This window comes from Sceloporus undulatus, chromosome 1, assembly GCF_019175285.1.
Source record: "Sceloporus undulatus isolate JIND9_A2432 ecotype Alabama chromosome 1, SceUnd_v1.1, whole genome shotgun sequence".
Classification (NCBI taxonomy): Eukaryota; Metazoa; Chordata; class Lepidosauria; order Squamata; family Phrynosomatidae; genus Sceloporus; species Sceloporus undulatus.
In genome coordinates, this window is record NC_056522.1 from 89,426,844 (window position 1) to 89,446,121 (window position 19,278).

General features: G+C 37.9%; 1 protein-coding gene across 1 annotated transcript in view; it reads right to left on the reverse strand.

The window, feature by feature from the left end:
* UTRN (utrophin) overlaps positions 1-19,278 on the reverse strand; it is a 494,831-nt gene that overhangs the window by 432,807 nt on the left and 42,746 nt on the right. Inside the window, exon 2 of the mRNA XM_042456820.1 lies at positions 10,359-10,420. Within this exon, the coding sequence (XP_042312754.1) occupies positions 10,359-10,420 (62 nt within the window). The remainder of the gene's footprint in view (positions 1-10,358; positions 10,421-19,278) is intronic.

Here is a 19,278-nt window from a genome sequence, read left to right on the forward strand (position 1 = left end):
GAAGAAGAAGAAGAAGAAGAAGAAGAAGAAGAAGAAGAAGAAGAAGAAGACTGGTAAATTATAATTATGTTAAGCCTCTTCTATTCTTGATTTCTGATTTCAAAATAAGTGGGACCATAATTCTACATACTGAAAAGAAAGCAATACAAGGTGTTGGTTATCACCTATAAAGCCCTAAACGGCTTGGGCCCAGGGTACTTGAAGGACCGCCTCTCCCCATACAGTCTGCCCCGCACTCTCAGGTCGGGCGGGAAGAATCTGTTAAGAGTTCCTAAGTCGAGATACAGTTCATCTTCTCAAAGGGCATTTTCCATCTCAGCCCCACAGATTTGGAACTCTCTGTCCGACGAGCTCCGCTCGGTCACCTCTATAGACTTGTTTAGGAAAAATTTGAAGACCTATCTTTTCCGACAAGCTTTCCCCCATGTTCCTTAATTATACCATCCTTCCTCCCCTTGTTGCACATTTGGTTGATCCAGCTATTGTTTGTATTGGGGTTTTTTTAATGGTTTTATGATGTAATGTTTTAGGTTGTATTCTGAAGTTTTAATTGGTGTGGGAAGATTGTTGGATGTTACTGGGGATATATGTTGTTATTTTACTGTATTATTTTTGTATGTTGTGAACCGCTATGATCTACCCAGGAATAGCGGTATACAAATAAAATTTTTATTATTATTATATTATTAAAGCTGCAGAGAAAGAGAAGGGGACACTATGAATTCACAGACCATTTCCACACTGTAGATTACTATCAGAAGCCAGTATTGAATTCAATCAAGTCCTTACCAACACTTGATTGAATTCAGCATCTTGCTATCTCACCTTCATCACCCACTTCATCCAAAAAAAAAACAAGAAGGGAGACACATGCTTGTAAATCACGAGATATTAATTTAGCCTCAGGCCATTTCTATTTACTGTTGAAAAACCACAACTAAATAATCTTGGTAAAGAGAGTGGGAATTCGTTTTGGGTTCATCTTGCATAATATGAATTATGTACTTTGATATTTCTGTCAAGTTTTTCCATATCATGTGCTCAAGACGTGGGAATTTGATCTGGGAAACTATTCAGAAAGGAGAAAGGTCACATGCAGGGCACATTTCAGTAAGTAAAACTGAGCATATTTTTCTAGTATCTAAATTTAAAGCTCCCATCTTGTTTCAAAAATATTTTTTGTGTGTTTTTCTATTACTATTTCTGTTTCAGGGATGCAACACAGTACATAGTATGCTTTTGTGAGCATTCGGTCCACTGCATTCCCCATGTCTAATAAAGTACTAAACCTGGAACCTCTGCAGACCAGGGTTATACGCCAGTGTGGGGGCGGTGTGGGGGCATGGCATACACATGCCAGCTGCCCCCACACCACCCCTATGCTGTCAGCAAGCCGTGCACTCAACCACACGGCAGGAGGCATCACAGCACTCCTTTGGCGCAGTGTATAAATGCACTGTGCCAAAGGAGCACCGAAAAACCACTACCGTGGTAGCCAGAACACCCTTTCCATGGACAAAAAGGAGCCGCTTTTTGTGGCTTCTTCTTGTGCTGTAGAAAGGCCAGCAGGCCGCGGCATATAATTACGTGATCCAGCAAGGAAAGGGGCAGCTGCAGGCTGCTCCAAAGGGGCGGTCTGTTGAGTCCCTCAGTCTATTTATTTTTACAAACACTATGTCAAGAAAAAAACATATGTAATTTGAGGTTAGTTTGAGGGGAACAAGAGAAAACCTATTACAACCATAACATATAAAATTACCTTTTAATATATAGTCCCAATTCCCCAATTATTCAAATTGTAACTCCCAACCAACTGTACTGTAATTAATCCCAATTAGAGTAAACGTACTGAACAATGAGAATTTGATAAGCTAACATTTGCATATACAGCATTCTATTGATTCAATCAGTATATTCTAAGCGGGACTAGCAATTGGATTTTGGTAGTGATAACCAATGAACAGAACAATAGCTAGGAAAACTGTGTGTGAGATGCTGTGTGAATTTCAAATGTGTGGCACTGCAATACAGAATAGGCAGAAAAGTGAAACATGCTCTTTAAAGAGGCTTACATACTCACACCATGTACAGTCACCCCTTCGTTTTCGCAGACTCGAATACTCATGGAGGGGCAAGCTCCACTGCCTAAAATGGTGTATACAACCATTCAAGCCAATGGGGCTTGAATATATGTGATTTTCCATCTTCGTGGAGGGGGTCCAGAATGGATCCCTTGTGAAAACAGAGGGGCGACTGTATTTGCAGAGTTACACAAATCAGCTTATGGGGTGTGTATGATGCAAGGACAGAAACTAGAGCGTGTCCTAAGGAGGGTGACTAAAATGGTGAAGGGTCCAGAAACCATGCCCTATGAGGAAAGACTCAAGGAGCTGGGGATGTTTAGCCTGGAGAAGAGAAGGTTAAGAGGTGATATGATAGCCCTGTTTAAATATTTGAAGGGATGTCATGTTGAGAAGGGAACAAGCTTGTTTTCTGCTGCTCCAGACATTAGGACCCAGAACAATGGATACAAGCTACAGGAAAAGAGATTCCAACTCAATATTAGGAGGAACGACCTGACAGTAAGGGCTGTTTGACAGTGGAACACACTCCCTCAGAGTGGAGTGGAGTCTCCTTCCTTAGAGGTCTTCAAGCAGAGGCTAAATGGCCATCTGTAAGGGATGCTTTGATTGAGATTTCCTGCATGGCAGAATGGGGTTGGACTGGATGGCCCTTGTGGTCTCTTCCAACTCTATTATTCTATGATTCTATAAAAAAAATACACATTTGATTAAACTATTCATTGGAAATGCCAAAAAATGTAGCAAGTTTGGCAGTGTGTGTCAAGCAACAAGGAGAATCCAGGCTTTGAATTTAAATAGCAACCAAAATGACCAGCGGGGTACAGTATTTCCCAATAAGGAAAGTAAGGTCGGCCCTACCATTTGGCTGGCTAAGAAAGTAATTTCAGGAAGCAGATTCTAGGCAGCAAGGACTGGAAAGAAATCATAGATTGACACCTGCTGGATCATAGCCTCTGGGAGGGCCCATATTGAACTACTGTTTGTTCTTCCCCCATCTGTCCCATCATTGCCCTGGTTCTTGGGATGAGACACTGCTGCATGGAAATATTCATGTAAATTCATATACATGAATGTGCAAACAAAAATACACACACTAAACAAACAAAATATTTTTATTCATATACTATGTTGAGCAGGAGGTGCAACATCCATATGTAGATGTAAAGGGGGGTGGGGGTCACAAGGGTAAAAAGTTTGAGAACCATTGAGTTACAGTGATAGCTATTATCTTAGATAGGTTTTAAAAAGAGAGACTAGATAGATTCATTAATAAGAGAGCCTATCAGCTATTTGCCATGATCCATAAACAGAGTCTTTGATTACCAGGAGGAAGAGGGTAGGCAGCAAGAGAGTGTTTTTGACCGCATGTCCCACTTATGGGTCTTCTGCAAATATTTAGTTTACCACGGAAAACAGGATGCTGTGTACCAGGCCAACCTTTGATCTGATCTAACAAGCTCTTATGTTCTCAGTGAAGCATGGGTCTTCCTCCTGTTCTCCCACCACCTACTCACTGTTATGTTCCTAAGTAAGATAGCAATATAAAAAACTAAACAGCAAACAGCATTAGTCAGAGCCACCACAATCTATGAAAGCTATGAATTTTGAAAAAAGGACTAGCATTAAAAGAAAGAGTGGCTGATTCCTAATTACAGAAGTCCCAAGCAATTACTGTTTCATTCCCAAGAATGCTCTGTTGTAGCCTGCTCTCTCTCTCTCTCTCTCTCTCTCTCTCTCCAAAATAGCATTTCCCAACTTCCATCTCCATTTCAATCATGTTGGTTAGAAGCTTACTTTTGTAAAATAATAACTGCAGGATTGTTTGTTTGTTTGTATTGTTCCTACAATCACTGCTCATGATATGCTTCTGCTTCTGTATATGGAATTTCACAAGTACAAAGTGATTTCCGCAACTGCTATGACTTTTTATTAAAAAAAACTTTTTTTTAAAGAAAACAGACAATAGTAAGTTGCTATTAATGTTGTCTCTGCATGGCAAAACACTATCCTAGGTTTTTTCTGTCACAGGTTTAAACTGATCAGACTACAAATAGTTAAGAGTTCAGCTTAAACCAAGCTTTTGTTTCTTACTATACACTGAGAGGTGCACACTTCTTCTGTGCATTCTTTGAACTCCAGTCTGCTTCCTGACAGAACACTCAAGTAAATAAGGCTAAATCTGATTATTTTAACAAGATTTTGAAATGTTAATTTCCACCTTCAAAGAAATAGTGATCAGCCTACTTCTAAATTATTCATTGTTCTGAAACTTAAGGAAAGGCAATTTTCTGTAGGTGGCTGTGACCTAGCTACTTCAAAAGGATTTTTCCCTAGACATTGGGCAGGCTGAAAACTGAACAATGACATCTTAACCATAAACTTTTTATATATCTAAAATGCCTTAGGTATTTTAAAGCCACTTTCAACTTTTTTCTTCAATGTTATCTGCAATTCCTTCCCATCGTCAACAATACCAATCAAATGAGATGCTGTATTATGCTCCCTTGTTTTCTATATTCTTCTGACTTATGGTAACCGTATCGTAGGTTTTCTTGGCAAAATTTCTTTAAATAATAACTTATAGCTGGCTGGTATAGTATGGAAGTTTTAATCCAAAATGTAACATTTCCAAATTCTTGCTAAGATCTGTAGAGGAATTGTGAGAATACAGAATTTGGCTGAATATGTTTATAAGCCTCCCCACGATTAGGAAATTTATGGAACCAGTGTTCCTAATCACAAAAAGTTTTGTGATAACATTGAGCTGAATACATTAATAAACTTTCCACAGACTACCGTGATCAACAGACATCACTCTATGAAAGACTCAAGAGAGCAACCAAGGGAGTAGTGGAACTTGTGTACACAACCTAAGCCCACCACAATTTTAATCCTTAGATGTGTAAACTGATTTCCAGCACAGATTTTCTATTACTGTATTAAAAATGATTTATAGACTAATTGGAATTTTGTGAAACCTTACTGCATTTCATATGGACTGACAGACAGAATGTTATCCCCAGAATTAAATTATTCAGTAAGGAAATCATTTCAAATAATAATAAATAAATAATTATTTATATTTTCCCACCTCTCCCAGGTGGATCGAGGCAGGATTACAACCTAGTATAAATATATAATTACAGATTTCAACAATAAAATATAAAAACATATAACAATTAAACAGTTTAAGAATTAAAAACACATTATCAAAAGCGATAGTGGGAGTAAGGTATTCCGATCCTAATCAAAAAGATGGATCCATGTATCTCATAGAGTCAGGTGGGTATGCTCGCCAGAAGAGATCCGTCTTAACTGCCCTCTTGAACGTCTCCAAGGAGGCAATCTCTTCTGGGAGATTGTTCCATAATCTGAAGGCCACTACAGTGAAGGTTCTTAGGGAAATTGAAGCTAATCTGGTCGTTTTTAATTCCAACAAATTCTTCCCAGATATTCTGAGAGTGTGGGGTAGATTATGTAGGGAGAGGCACTCCCGTAAGTAACCCAGGCCCAATATAGGGCTTTAAAGGTAATAACCAACACCTTGTATTGCACCCAGAAGCAAATTGGCAGCCAGTGAAGATCTTTTAAGATTGGTGTTATATGGTCAAACCTTGAAGAACGGTGACCAATATGGTTGCCATATTTTAAACTAATTGAATATACTCAATATAAACTTAATACAGATGTAGTACAGATTACCGTTTTTTTTCTCTTCATTCTAAATTCAAGACCAATGGGCATCTTCTTCTCCAATGAAATGGTGCTAATCTTTTTAACTTATTGTAGCAGGACTAACAATACTGAAGAGCTGAACTTTTGTAACAATAGGAACAACTTTAAAATTTCCTTCTTTTAATAAAATGGAAAGATGGCAACAGGAAAGTACCAAACTAATTCTTAATGTAACCGATAAGAGACAACTGTTATACAGTGAATAAATCCTTTTGAAATCCATGCCTAGTTGTTTTTATTGAAGTGCAATCCATTAGACAAATTGGCTTCTGCTATTCTGATGTCTATAAATATTCCTATAAACAAGTTTTCACTTTCCTTGTATATGATTTTATATACATATTATCAACAGCACTATTTTTGTACAAAACAATATAAACAAAATAACTCATAATGAATTGCGCACATGTTTATAATATTTAACCTCTTTTACATGTATGATAAAGCCATAAAATCATGAGTGAATGATCAAGTAGGCAGTTTATTAAAGATAAATATGTAAATGCACCATAAAAATTTCATTAAGACCAAAATGTGTTTATTTGCCTTATATTTATTAGATCACATTTTACTAGCATGCTAGAGGATATTTTATGTAAAGTTTCACAGGAAACCATGTTGTATTTCTCTACTTGAAGTCAAGATGAAAATATTTTTCACATTATCAATTCTGGGATAACCAATGCAGAACTAATCATGAGAGGGGGGAAAGGAGGGACGTGAAGCCAATAATTTTAAATATTCAGCCTTATGTTTTCATTATGCTAAGAATAAAGAGAACTGGATCTTTTAAACTGAAATGTCAGGTTACAGGGAAAGGTTAGACTGCATGGAATAAATCTATCTTGGCCAGTCATAAGAGCTTTAAGACATGTGACATCAGCTTCTTGAAAGCCAATTGTATTATAATGGAGTGTACTTGCAGGTCCATATTCCTAAAAATCACAATGTGAACATCAAGGTCCAGCTTATGTGGATGTACATCTAGGTGCTTAGAGAGCTGAGAAATTTTGCTGGGTAGCTGACTGCCTCATTGGTCAACAGAGCTGAATTACAGTGGTACCTCGGGATACGAAATACCCAGGTTACGAAATTTTCGGGATACGAAAAAATCCCATAGGAAATCATTGTTCCGGGTTACGAATGTTTTTTCGGGATACGAAGAAAATTTTTGGTGCTTTTTTCGGCTTTTTCGCACGAAACGCGGCTTTTCCCCATTAGCGCCTATGGCAATTCGGCTTACGAAGGCTTTTCGGGTTACGAAAGCGGCCGCGTTACAAATTAATTTCGTAACCCGAGGCACCACTGTAATGTGCTATGTAAACTAACTGAAAGTAAAGCTTAACCGATGAAGTATTTTTCCCCCACAGTTAGGGATAATACCTAATTCTTGCCCACCAAATTGCTCTGGCCCTTACATGATACAGCAGAACAATGAAACATATTGGCACAGATACCTCTAAGTAAAGCCATCAAATTACAGCCTCTGGCATCTCTTGGAATGCCTTGGTTTTGGGAAAGGGTGTTCCTTATAGGAAGAGGCTATCAGTGCCCTTGGTCTGTTACATCCAATCTCTTGATACAAAGGGTTGCGCTTTTTCCCCCTACAGTATATTCTGTGGAATAGCCCTTAGATCTGCATGTCAAATCTTTAAAGCAGAGTTAGGAGTTTATTGCATTCAGCTTAGAACGGCCCCTGAACGTTCTTAAAGGGACCGTTCTGGGGATGAGAGGCGGCGGGGAACGCTGTATATCGCACAGCAAGAACGCCGCCGCCACCGCTGCTGAGCATTCCCCTTCCGTTCTGGAAGCGTTCCCCGGGGCTGATTTTCGAGAACGCTTTCTCAAGCGTTCTCAAAAATCAGCCCTCTAGAACGCTTCCAGAACGGAAGGGGAACGTTCGGCGGCGGCGTTCTTGCTGTGTGATATACAGCGTTTCCCGCCACCTCCCATCCCCAAAACGGTCCCTTTAAGAACGCTTAGGGGCCGTTCTAAGCTGAATGTGATAAACTCCTTAGTCAGTGATCAGAACTGCACATGTTGTCCTGACCATAATGTCAGTCCCAACTAGAGTGGACCCATTAAATCAATGAGGATTTACATAATGAGTCAGTACTTATGTAACAATTGATGCAGTCCTCAATCCTCTTGCATGAAATCATGGCCTTAGGCACCCTGATTGGCAGAGTGCATCCCTGGAGAAATTCCTTACATTTTTGTCACTTTGATTACTTCTGTCAGCCATGGAACTGTTTCAACTGCACAACTATGCATTGGTTAGGCATGTCTGCCATCTAGTGACAGAGAAGGTACTACAGTTCCAAATATACATGCATTTAAAATGATTAAGATTAGTTCATGAGTTTCAAAAGGCAATTAACACCCAGGTGGCCACCCTTAAGATCTCAATATGCATGCCAGGTCTCATGGGCTCAGAACTATACCTTAGACAGACAAAAGCATTACAATACAGACAGTGCTATTTTCCTTTAATGTATACACTCAAAAATTGAACAATTAGGATTCCAAAGAAGTAGAAACAGCCAGTGACTGAGTTTTAATACTTCATCAAAATCATCATGGTTTCATAACTCTACAGCTCTATTAACAAAATTAATGCAAATCCCCTCCCTCCCTCCCTTTTTCTCTTTCTTCCCACCACAAATATATAGGGCATATATATATATATATACACACACACACACACACACACACACATATATATATATATATAGAGAGAGAGAAGGCACTGTGACATCTGCTTTTTAAATTATGTAAAACTCTAGTATCTGTTTCTTCCACACAAAGCTTCTGTAGGAAGGTTGACCTGCTTTGAAGAAATAGTATGGGGGTTGCATAATCCCACCCAGCACTTTTCTATTGTACATCTGTCTCCCAAAGTCACTTTTGGTCCCATATATAAGAAAGTATCTAGTGGTGTATATCATGCCTGATCATATCTTCTGGCTGGTGATTATGGGAATTGAAGTCAAAGCTATCTTGTTAAAATTATAATGACTAAGTAATGTCAGGCTTTGGACTAACAGGCTTGCCCAAGCTATGAATGGGAGGCATGGGCAAGCTGTCACTTTCACTTTAAAACAAACCACAACTTCTGTTCTGTTTAATGGGGGGGGGGGCTTTCAAAAACCTTTAAAATAAACCACAATACACTGAGTGCACATACAACACAAAACTACAAAACAGGTTCTAAAATTAAAACTATCTCCTCCTCTTACATGTGAGGGGCAAAGAGGAGCACATAAGGCCAAAACTTTTGTGTGCCTTGTTTGCAGTGAACTAATGATACGTGGATAACAATTTATTGAAAAACTTCTATCCCCACCAGATCTCAGCATGGCATACAATATAAACAATTTAAAACACTTCCAGATTAAAAGCATAAATAATTTAAACAAGATAAAAACATATTAAATATAGCAACAGTTAAAACCACTTTAAAAGCAACAGTTACAGTCTCACGTTACTGGACACAGGCTCCAATCATAGACTCCAGCCACAGCCAACATGGCCAATGGTCAGGAATAATGGGAGTGGTAGTTCAATTACATGTAACAGATCACAGATTCCCCATCTCTGAATTATGATCAAGGGAATTAGCCCACTCTCTGTATGAATCAGTTTCAGACTACCTTAGCATTTCAACAAATGAAGCAGATTTTATAGGTGTGACCAACAATATTCCCTATTTGTTGCCATGTAGCAGGATTAAAATTTGCTTTCTTCCTTCTCTCCCTTTCCACTCTGGGACTATAATGTTTATATCCTAAAATTATATAACCCAATACATTTTGGGGAAGGGAGAAGTAGGAGAACAAGAAATCTAAATTGTGAGATTGCTGGAGTATAGTACTGTAACTATGAAATTGTCCACAAGGCTTTGGACTAGCAGCTGTTTTGGTCAGAGTGGAAATTCAATGAATGTTTTAATCAAGCAGAGGAAAATACTACCATAACATACTAAAATGTATAAATAGAAGAAAGGGAGGGGGGACAAAAAACGGATCCAGCAGCAATTTTTTATAATAATTGATTTTTATTTTAGAATGAACTTTCATGGATATCAATCCATTTTTTCAGATAAATATAGAACAATATTAAAGCCTTGGGTCCCCTTTTTTTCCTCCCCCAACCTTTATTCGTTTTATGCTGCAACAGACTAACACAGCTACTACTTTGAAAAATATTAAAGAGCAAATTTCTAAATCTGTTTTAATACAATCTGGATCTGGTATACAGAATCTAAACTATACTTTTACAACACCAGGTTCTCCAGATATACAGAACTGCCACTCATATGAATGAAAGTAATCATATACCTGTTTTTAAAGGACATAAGCTTAACAATTCTGTTGCTGTTTAGTGAGAAAGGAAAAAGAAGGCCTCATATACAATTTTCTGTATACAATTATTTATGAAGAGTGTAATTCAAAACAAAATTATTTAGCCTTTAATAAGCTGAAAAAACTACATGTTGTAGCTCAATGTATGTGCCCTTCAGTTTCAAGCCATCCCCACCTTTGAAAAGCGAGCATTTATCCATTTTGTGAAGGTCTTCTTTTGCACATCATTGTGTTCATCTAGAAAAAAAGAAAATAAATAAGTTTAATAAAAGTATTTCTGTTACAGATTAACAAGAAACAAACCAAAAGCCTTTATTACAGTCAATTAGACCATAAGGCAAATAAAATTATATCGATGCAAAAGAAATGTCAACCTCATTTAGAATTAAAAGGTTGAGACAATATTTTAGGAATGCTTTGGGGGCCACTGAATTATCTCTTACAATTTCAGCATGGTAACATATCAAGGCCAGTTTGAATGAGTACTGTTCTTTATTGCAAAATGAGGAAAGGGGCACTTTTGCTGATAGAATTAGTCTATTCTCCCTTTCAGGGAACAGGCTTCTAAGCTGGTAATGTCTCCTGTCCCGAAGCAAATTCTGTACACTTACCATTTCTCCAATGTTCTGCCAAAAAACTACTTTTGAAAAGTTGAGTTTTAGTGACATGTGGCAGTGTATACTCAGCTCTTTACCATTTACTTACAGTATTTCATATTTTCTAAGGGTAAACTCTAGCACGGTAACAATGGTTCTGGTCCAAGTTCTACCAAACCATAACTCAAATAAAAAGTGGGTTGGAAATATGAGTGTTAAATGGGACAGTTCTTCACAGAATAGTTGTCTGTCTGAGGAACTACTACTACTACTTCTTATTCAATTTGAATCTGTGATGGGAAACCAGCCATGAAGCTCTCATTGCTTTTTAAACTGCTGCCCAAATATTATTCAATGAATTTTAATATGTTGCAAACCAAATCAGCACATGTTTGTGTATGACTGCAACTGGGAAAATGTAGAATAACTTGTGATAGTCGCTGACACATCACTATGGGCACTGACTTAGAAAAAATATTTCTCCCTGAAAGAAAGAAAGTTGGAACATATTTTCAAAAAGAATGCTTACGTCCTGAAGTATTATAGTAAATTGATATTTAAAATTATAATTTTCCACAGAAACTGGTCTCTGCAACTTTTTTAAAAACAAAATTTTAAGATGGAACAAAATCAGTGCAGTCCTGTGGAAGATCTCTAAAACTGTCCCCCTGAGATTAACACTTCCCCCTCCTGAAAGCTTGGTGTCACCTTTTCCCCTCACATGAAAAAAAAATTAAGAGAATTTTGTAACTTCAATTTTTTTTATATAATATATTTATTATTCATATATCACTAAATTTTATAGTAACACTAGAGTGCCTGTGGCAGAAGATATATTGTTTGAAAATGAGCTGGAACATTTCAAATGTTTAAACTGTTTTTGACATCTAGCAATTACATCAAGTCGCAAAAAGAGCAATGTTCATTTTAAATACCTCTTACACTCATCCTGTCCTTTAATTGCTGACAATTATGATCATTATTATTTTTCACAAAGGAATTCAAAAATAAAAGGAAGAATTAGCCTGTGGCTTTTTAAGTAAGGAATCAAGAATGCAGCAGAATTACAAACTTGCATTTGCTTCCCTTGGGGACAATACTACTGCATATGCATCCATCCAACACTGGATTTCTAGTAAAATAATGAGAATTTGATAATTGTTATTTACTAAAACATGTTAAAATAAATTTGCTTTCTCATTTAAAAATATTAAGATGTCAGTAAAATGAGATCAAATTTTAAATTACAAAGAGAAAAACAATCAAAGACTAAAATAAACAAGTAAGAATGCATGAAGAGTAACAGGAGCAGGTTACTTTTCAAACATGGTAACAAGTAAATGGAATGAATGACTTTTTAGAAGTCACTTTCCATGCTTTGATTAGACTACAGTTTCCATCAACACCATACAACACAGCCAGTGGTCAAGGGAGTAGTAGTCCCACATCTTCTAGGGGTGGTACTGGAGAATTTACATAGTAGTCTTCATTAGTGATAAGGAACTTCATACAAATGAATTTTTAAAACTCCATGTAAGTAGGTATGCAAGCTGGAGGAGGAGATATGGGGCACCCTACAAAATAGAAATGCAAGCTGGAAGAGGGATGGAGTTCTCTGTCCCTCCTTTGCCAGGCCCCGGTAGGCTAGTAAAAAGAAAGTGCAAGCTAGTAACTTTTGTGAGTTATTTTGTTTCTCGATTTACAAAGCCCTTGTGTGTACCAGACTCAAATTTAAAACATTTGTAACCCAGAACGGAATCCCTGTTTTGACCCCAGGTTTAAAAAGGTCACTTGTTCAATCAATCACACACAACTTCATTCAGATCTTATGCTGTTATGAATGACACCTCTTTCTTGCACAGTTATGGCAGAGATATAGGAATGAAAACGTATGCTTTCACTCCTCAGTGTTTTGTTTTGTTTAAGCAAGTTCTTTGCCATAAAAAGAAGTCCTGCCATCTTAACTGCCCAACAACCTGATATGCTACTTTGAAGATACAGGCTACCAAAGTATTTAGTGGGCAGGGGTTGGCAGTGTTGAATAGCTAGGAAACAGAATACAACTGAGTTGCTGGGGCCAGAGGAGCTGAGAGTAGCATGGTGTCATGAAAAGGAAAAACAACAGGTGCAAAATACCTATGACCAGAAAAAGTCCTTCAGAAAGACCCTCTGGTTTTTAATCTACAACTACAACATTGCTACTAACTTTGTATATGCATGAACCCTTTCAAAAATCCTTCTAAAATTACACACACACACACACACACACACACACACTTCCCACCAGTGTTGCCAACAAGCCTCGAAGATAATTCCCGGAAATGTCTGTCCAAAACCCGCTGAATCCCCCCAGATCACACGGAATAGTCAGTCACAATTCCCGGAAAATTCCCATAATGTTAAAATGGCGGAGGTTTTGCAAATAAACGTAAATATAATTGAATAAAAATAATTGTAACTTATTTCAACCCTCAAAATCACCACTGAACCAAACAAAGAATCTTTCAGTCCTTTTAAGATATTTATTTTGACATGAAGGAGGTTCAGGAAGCTTTGTGCCAAATAGAAATGTGTTCAGATGCAACCACACTGCAGAAATAAATCCAGTTTGAAACCCTTTTAGTTGCCCTGGCTCAGTACTAGGGAATCCTGGGAATTGTCTCTGGAGTCTGGAGTGAAGATGCAGCCTGAGTTGGGTCCAAGACACACTGCAGAAATAATCCAGTTTGTGACCGCTTTAACTCTCCTGGCTCAGTGCTAGGGAACCCTGGGAAGTGTAGTTTTATGAGAAAGAGCTCTGGTGCCACAATAAACTACAACCCTGAGAGGTAGGCTTGGGGCACTCTGCCCAAGCTCAGGAATTCAGAAATTCAAATGTCACTCTCAGGCACACACAGAAGTCCACAACATCAAGCCATGATACCATTGTCAAGTATTGCCTTTGTGTGCCTTAAAACTTATTTCTTACTTGGAAATCCCAGGCAATTGGGATTAAGCCAGCCAAGATCCCTCACTCCCTGCCTCTCTCCAGCACTTTTGCCCCTGGAGCCTGAGAATGCCTGAGGGGGGGGGGAATAATCACTGTCCTCTCTCTGATTGGCTGAACTATTCCTCCAAACGGGCTTGCTCCCTCCTGGCTCTCAGAGGGAGTCATGAGAGAGAGAGAGAGTTTTCTCCAGCCCTCTTGGCTGAAAACTGTTACACTCCAAAGGGTTTTGGTTGCTCTGCAGCAGGCTGCAGCTGAAACTGGCCAAAGGCACGGAAAAGGCACTGAATTAGAGCAAGGCGCGAAAAACACACGAAAAGCTCTGAAAAGTCCCCGTTTTCGTGTGAAAGTCGCGAAATTGGCAACACTGCTTCCCACACATTCTTTAGATGCAATATTGTAAAATAAATCCCATAGTGTTCAATCTACCCCATGAACACAAAGTGTTATTAATGCTCTTTATATATTTGTTATTGTGTGTCTTTAGTTGTTTCTGATGTATATAGTAGTAATAGTGTGGGTTGGCTGTGCCTAGCCTTAGTTGATGATACTATCATAACTAAGAAAGGGAATTGTTTCAAATCAAGTTGTTCCATCACACTGGAACTACTCAGCATACAAAACTGTACTTTATATCAGCAGGCAACAAGAAGAGGTGGGAAAGGAACATTTATAACAAGCACCTTTGTTAATAATATCCTGTCTTATAATGAAGTGGTATTTTACTCTTTGACATTTTAAAAAAGATAGCAGTAGATCATAGCAGGCCCTTATATTCTAATTAGGCTTCCATTAACCTCAATCGATTAGCTGTCAGCTGAGCCAATTAGCCCCTGAACTGAACTCCCTCGAAGATTCACTGTCATGAGACAGGACTGATAAATTATATTCTATGTATTGAAAATATGGAATCCTATGGTGAACACCAACACAAATCTCTTCTATTGCACGTGCGTGCATGCGCACGCACACACACACACACATGTAGTGCATAGCAGTGAGGAAAATTACTGGACAGTGATTAATGGTATTCCTTTGCTGTTGTGTACTGCCATCAAGTCATTCATTCATTTAGAATATTTATACCTTGTTCTTCTGCCACAAAGGCTCTCAGAGCAACTTACAGACTGCTAATTAGATAGTTTCCTGCTCTTAGGCTTACAATCTGAAAAAAAAGACATGACAAAAAAGGAGAAGGGAATGGCAGTGGGTAGGGGATCAGGTCCAGTCCAGCAGATACTGTACTGCCAGTTCTCCTCTCTCTCCAAGGATAAAACTGGTTTAGGCCTACTCAGCAGCCTGTCCTCGCTGCACATCAGAGGATATATCTACAGCTTTCCCTAGGTGCATCAGAAGGCATGCCTTGCCCCCATAGTGTGGGTCAGCAAAGGCACATTTCTTGAAGAGGACCAAAAAAAAAGGCATTGAGCAATGGGCATGTGGTGGAAGGAGCCTTCTAAAGCTTTTGAAAAGCCTTAGAAGGCTCTTCTAATACACAGCAGGGACAGGTGGCTGAGTAGACTTCAAGCCCATTGCCTAACATGTTTCCTGTTTCTGGATGAAGCTGGCCAACAAGTCAGTCACCAAAAATACACAATTTGCAAGTCAAGTAAGCGTATCATTTATGGCCAAGTCAAGTCCAAGTCAAGGCATTGAAGTGATTTGAGTCCAACTTGAGTATAAGTAAACTGACTTGGGTCTACATCATTGGTGTATGGCAACCCTACAAAAGATGGCTTTGGTCTTACCAAATGCCTATAGCTGTATAGATTCTTTGGGGGGGGGGGGAAGGAAATTCTTTCTTTCATATCAACACGTATTACAAAAACCATGCTATTTTGGGACAGAGATACTGATATTTTCAGGAACCTAATAATTCCAATCTGGTGAGACTCCATTATTCTCTTTCTCAGCGCTTCAACTTGTAACAGTACAAACCAGCCAATTATAGGTAGAGGATAGATGAGAAGTACCATTTTCTCTTTGAAGTGGAATGCCTCTACTGTTGGAGTGATCTTTAATAAAAGCTTGAAATCTTCTAATGATGAATAGAAGTACTCAATTAATAGACAGGCTCTCAAAAATTACAGGGAGAATAAGCTCTTTATAGAACAGAACTTCCATTCCCTGAAGAGACAGAAATAGACCCTTGGGAAATATGTCAGTTGTAAATATAGTAAGAATATAAACTTGAGCTACAATCCAACACACATTTATTTATGACTAAGCCACACTTAACCCACTCAATGAGAACCTATTCTGAATAAACAGTTGCAAATTGAATATGTCAGGAATGTAAAATTTTTGCTAATTTTCTTTTCAAAAGAAGCAACAAGTAATTTTAGCAACTTTCTAATTTTTGCAAGAAAATCTTCAAAAGTTACAATTCAGAATAATTCAAGAGTTACTCTGAGCAAAATTCACACATACAATTTTTGCACACAAAACAGCATTTTTGTGCAGAGACATTATTTTCCGTGCAGAAAATGCTGCAACAGGGAATTGTTCCACACAAAATTCACACAGTTGTGTAGTAAAAAGAATAGCATTGTCTGTGCCACAAACATTTTCTGCATAGAAGAAAACATATCTTCACAGAAATGTCATTTTCCGCATAGAAAGGGCTTTTCCTGTGGCAAAACCATTATTTTCAGAGACAAATGATGCAAAATAGTTCCCTAACTACACAATTTACTGCACAGAAATCAGCATTTTTGCACAGAAAATATTTCAGCTGAGAAACAGAAAAGGCTATTCTTTGTGCAAAACAATCCCATGAGATTCTCTTCAGTCCAGGATTTTTCTCCCAAGGGTTTGTCAGCATGTAAGAAACATGTTTTGCAACATTTTTCAACTGTTTTCAAATATTATTTCCAAATTGGTGTCATATACATACAAATACTGACTACAAACCATCAGGGGCGGGGGAGTTAAACAATTTGTTTAGTTTAGGTTTAGAAAATTGGATATTTCATCCGGATGAAACCTTTTTTATTTCCTAATTCCTATAAACGTAGTTAGCAAATGCACTTTACTAGTAAGTGAGAGAAGATATCATATAGAAACTTGAATAGAATTCAAAAAACCAAAACCCATACAAGATTCAGAGAATTACTAGAGAGCAACAGATTGAGGCCTCAATCCAGCTTTGCAGATCTGTAGCCAAAGGGACTCTCCACCCTTCCAGGATCTCCGTTTAACTATTAACTTTCATTTTTAAAAAAGCCTTTTACTCTTCCTCATGGAAGCAAGGAAAAGATGAAGGCCATAAACTTGGAGGCAGTACATTTGTTGAGTGGTAAATCTGTTCCCGCCTTCCAGCTTTATGTCAAATAAGTGAAAAGAACTCTGATAACTGCCAACACTGGACACCTTTTATAACCTTAATTTTTCTTAGTACTGAACACAGTAGAGTAACTTTAAGTGCATTAGGCTACCAGTATCTGGATTCTGGCAGTTCTGCACTGACTCCCCATCACCACCATGAAAGGACGTCTCTTCAGTTCCTTTCACCACATTTCGATCTATAGGTACGCAACTATATTAAAATCTGTGAGAGAATTACCACTGACTTCAACTGGCAGTAATGCTAGTGTTTCCACCTCCACATGAGAATAGGCCTCTGAAGACATGTAACTACAGCAGCTCACTCAACCTGAATATTCCCACTACACAAAAGTAAATTTTCCCATATTTTTTTAAAACAGCTCCCCTTCTGACAATCTGTGTGAAACTATCGTTGATTTTATGCTTCCTCTATTTTTCTCCACAGAGAACTATTTTTAAATTCCTTAGAGCAAGTTTAAAGAGCGTTTACAAGTTCTCTAGAAAAATCTGGTAGAGAAACACTCATTCTAGCTTCCAAAAAAACCCAAGCATATTCATTAGTACAGCTGCAATCCAGCGCACCAATACTTTTACCTAAAATCCATTGAAATCATAGCCCCTGGAATAAAATCCAAATCTTATCTCAGTACTAGTTTCTATACTAATACAATATAATTGTTTCATACGAATATAATTTTTTCATACATAAGAATAGGACAGGAAAAAGAAGTTATCTGATCTAGACTGCAACTGGCAATTTCCACTGCCCCTTGGATGCCCAGGACAGGCAGGCAACCAGACATTGCCAACCAGTATTCAGTGGCATAATTTTCTTTGATCAATATTCACCAAGTCTAGAAACACTGTATCTCCTTCATATAAAACAAGATACATCTTACAGGACACAATATAAAAGCTTATATAATAATCTAAACAAATATCTCTACATCACCATTTAAAGGCATCTGAAAACTTTACCATATTCACTGCCTCCAAACAGGCTCATATTCTTTTCCTGCTAATCATAGCATGATACTTAATTATAGCATACTTGATTAAGGATATATACTTAAGTCTTCAACAAATTTCAAACAGACTCATTTAGAAAATGCTAAATAGTAATATATTCAGATCAACAGTGTGAAATATGTAGTCTGTTTTGGCATTCAGGATTTCTATTGAAAAAGTCACAAAGAGAGACAGGGAGATATAGTGCACACCGAGGTATAATAAGAAAGCAAGAAAATGGAAGGAATTAATCTTAGATGGTTTAAGTGGGAAATACACTGCTCTTCCTCAAAAGGAGGCAATTTTTAATAGTTTATTAATTAATAAAAGAACTGGCTTTCTCAGGTTACCACCTTTAATGTGTAAGCAGTTTATTTAGAGAAAACTGCAGCACTGGAAATTCAATAGGAAGGGGGGGGGGAATCACTGAAGGACTGAACAAATAGGAGCACCAAAGCCTTAGTAATATCTATAATCAGGTAACTGTATTACACCATGCTGTTCTATTCATGTCATGCTGGCTACAGTAACACCTTATGTACTTCCTGAACAAAAGCATGCAAGATGAATATCTGAAATTGGATGATGCATTTCTAGAACAGATGACCACACACTCAGAAAGGAGAGATGTAATAGTCATAGGTGATTTCAACTATCCTGATATTTGTTGGAAGTTAAACTGAGCCAAAAATTTAAGATCCAGCAAATTCCTCATTTGTCTGGCAAAAAGAGGTGATATGATAGCCCTGTTTAAATATTTTAAAGGATGTCATACTGAAAATGGATCAGGTTTATTTTCTAAAGCTCCAGAGAATAGGACCCAGAGCAATGGATTCAAACTAGAGGAAAAGAGATTCCATTAGATTCCATTAGGAAGAACTTCCTGGCAAATGTAGAACAGAACAATAGTTAAGGCCAACCAAGTTTTTTTGTTGGCAATATTTAAGGCCAACAAAACTTCCTTCAAGAGTTGGGAAACTGTGACAGTTTAGATCAGACCTGCACAACTTGGTACACTGGTACCCCGGGATACGAAAGGACCGGGTTACGAATTTTTCGGGATACGAAATTCGCCGCTTGGAAAAAACTGATTCGGGTTACGAAAGATTTTTTCGGGTTACGAAATTCTTTTCGGCGCGAAATTCAAATGATGCAAAGTGCATCTACTGGCTTTCCTT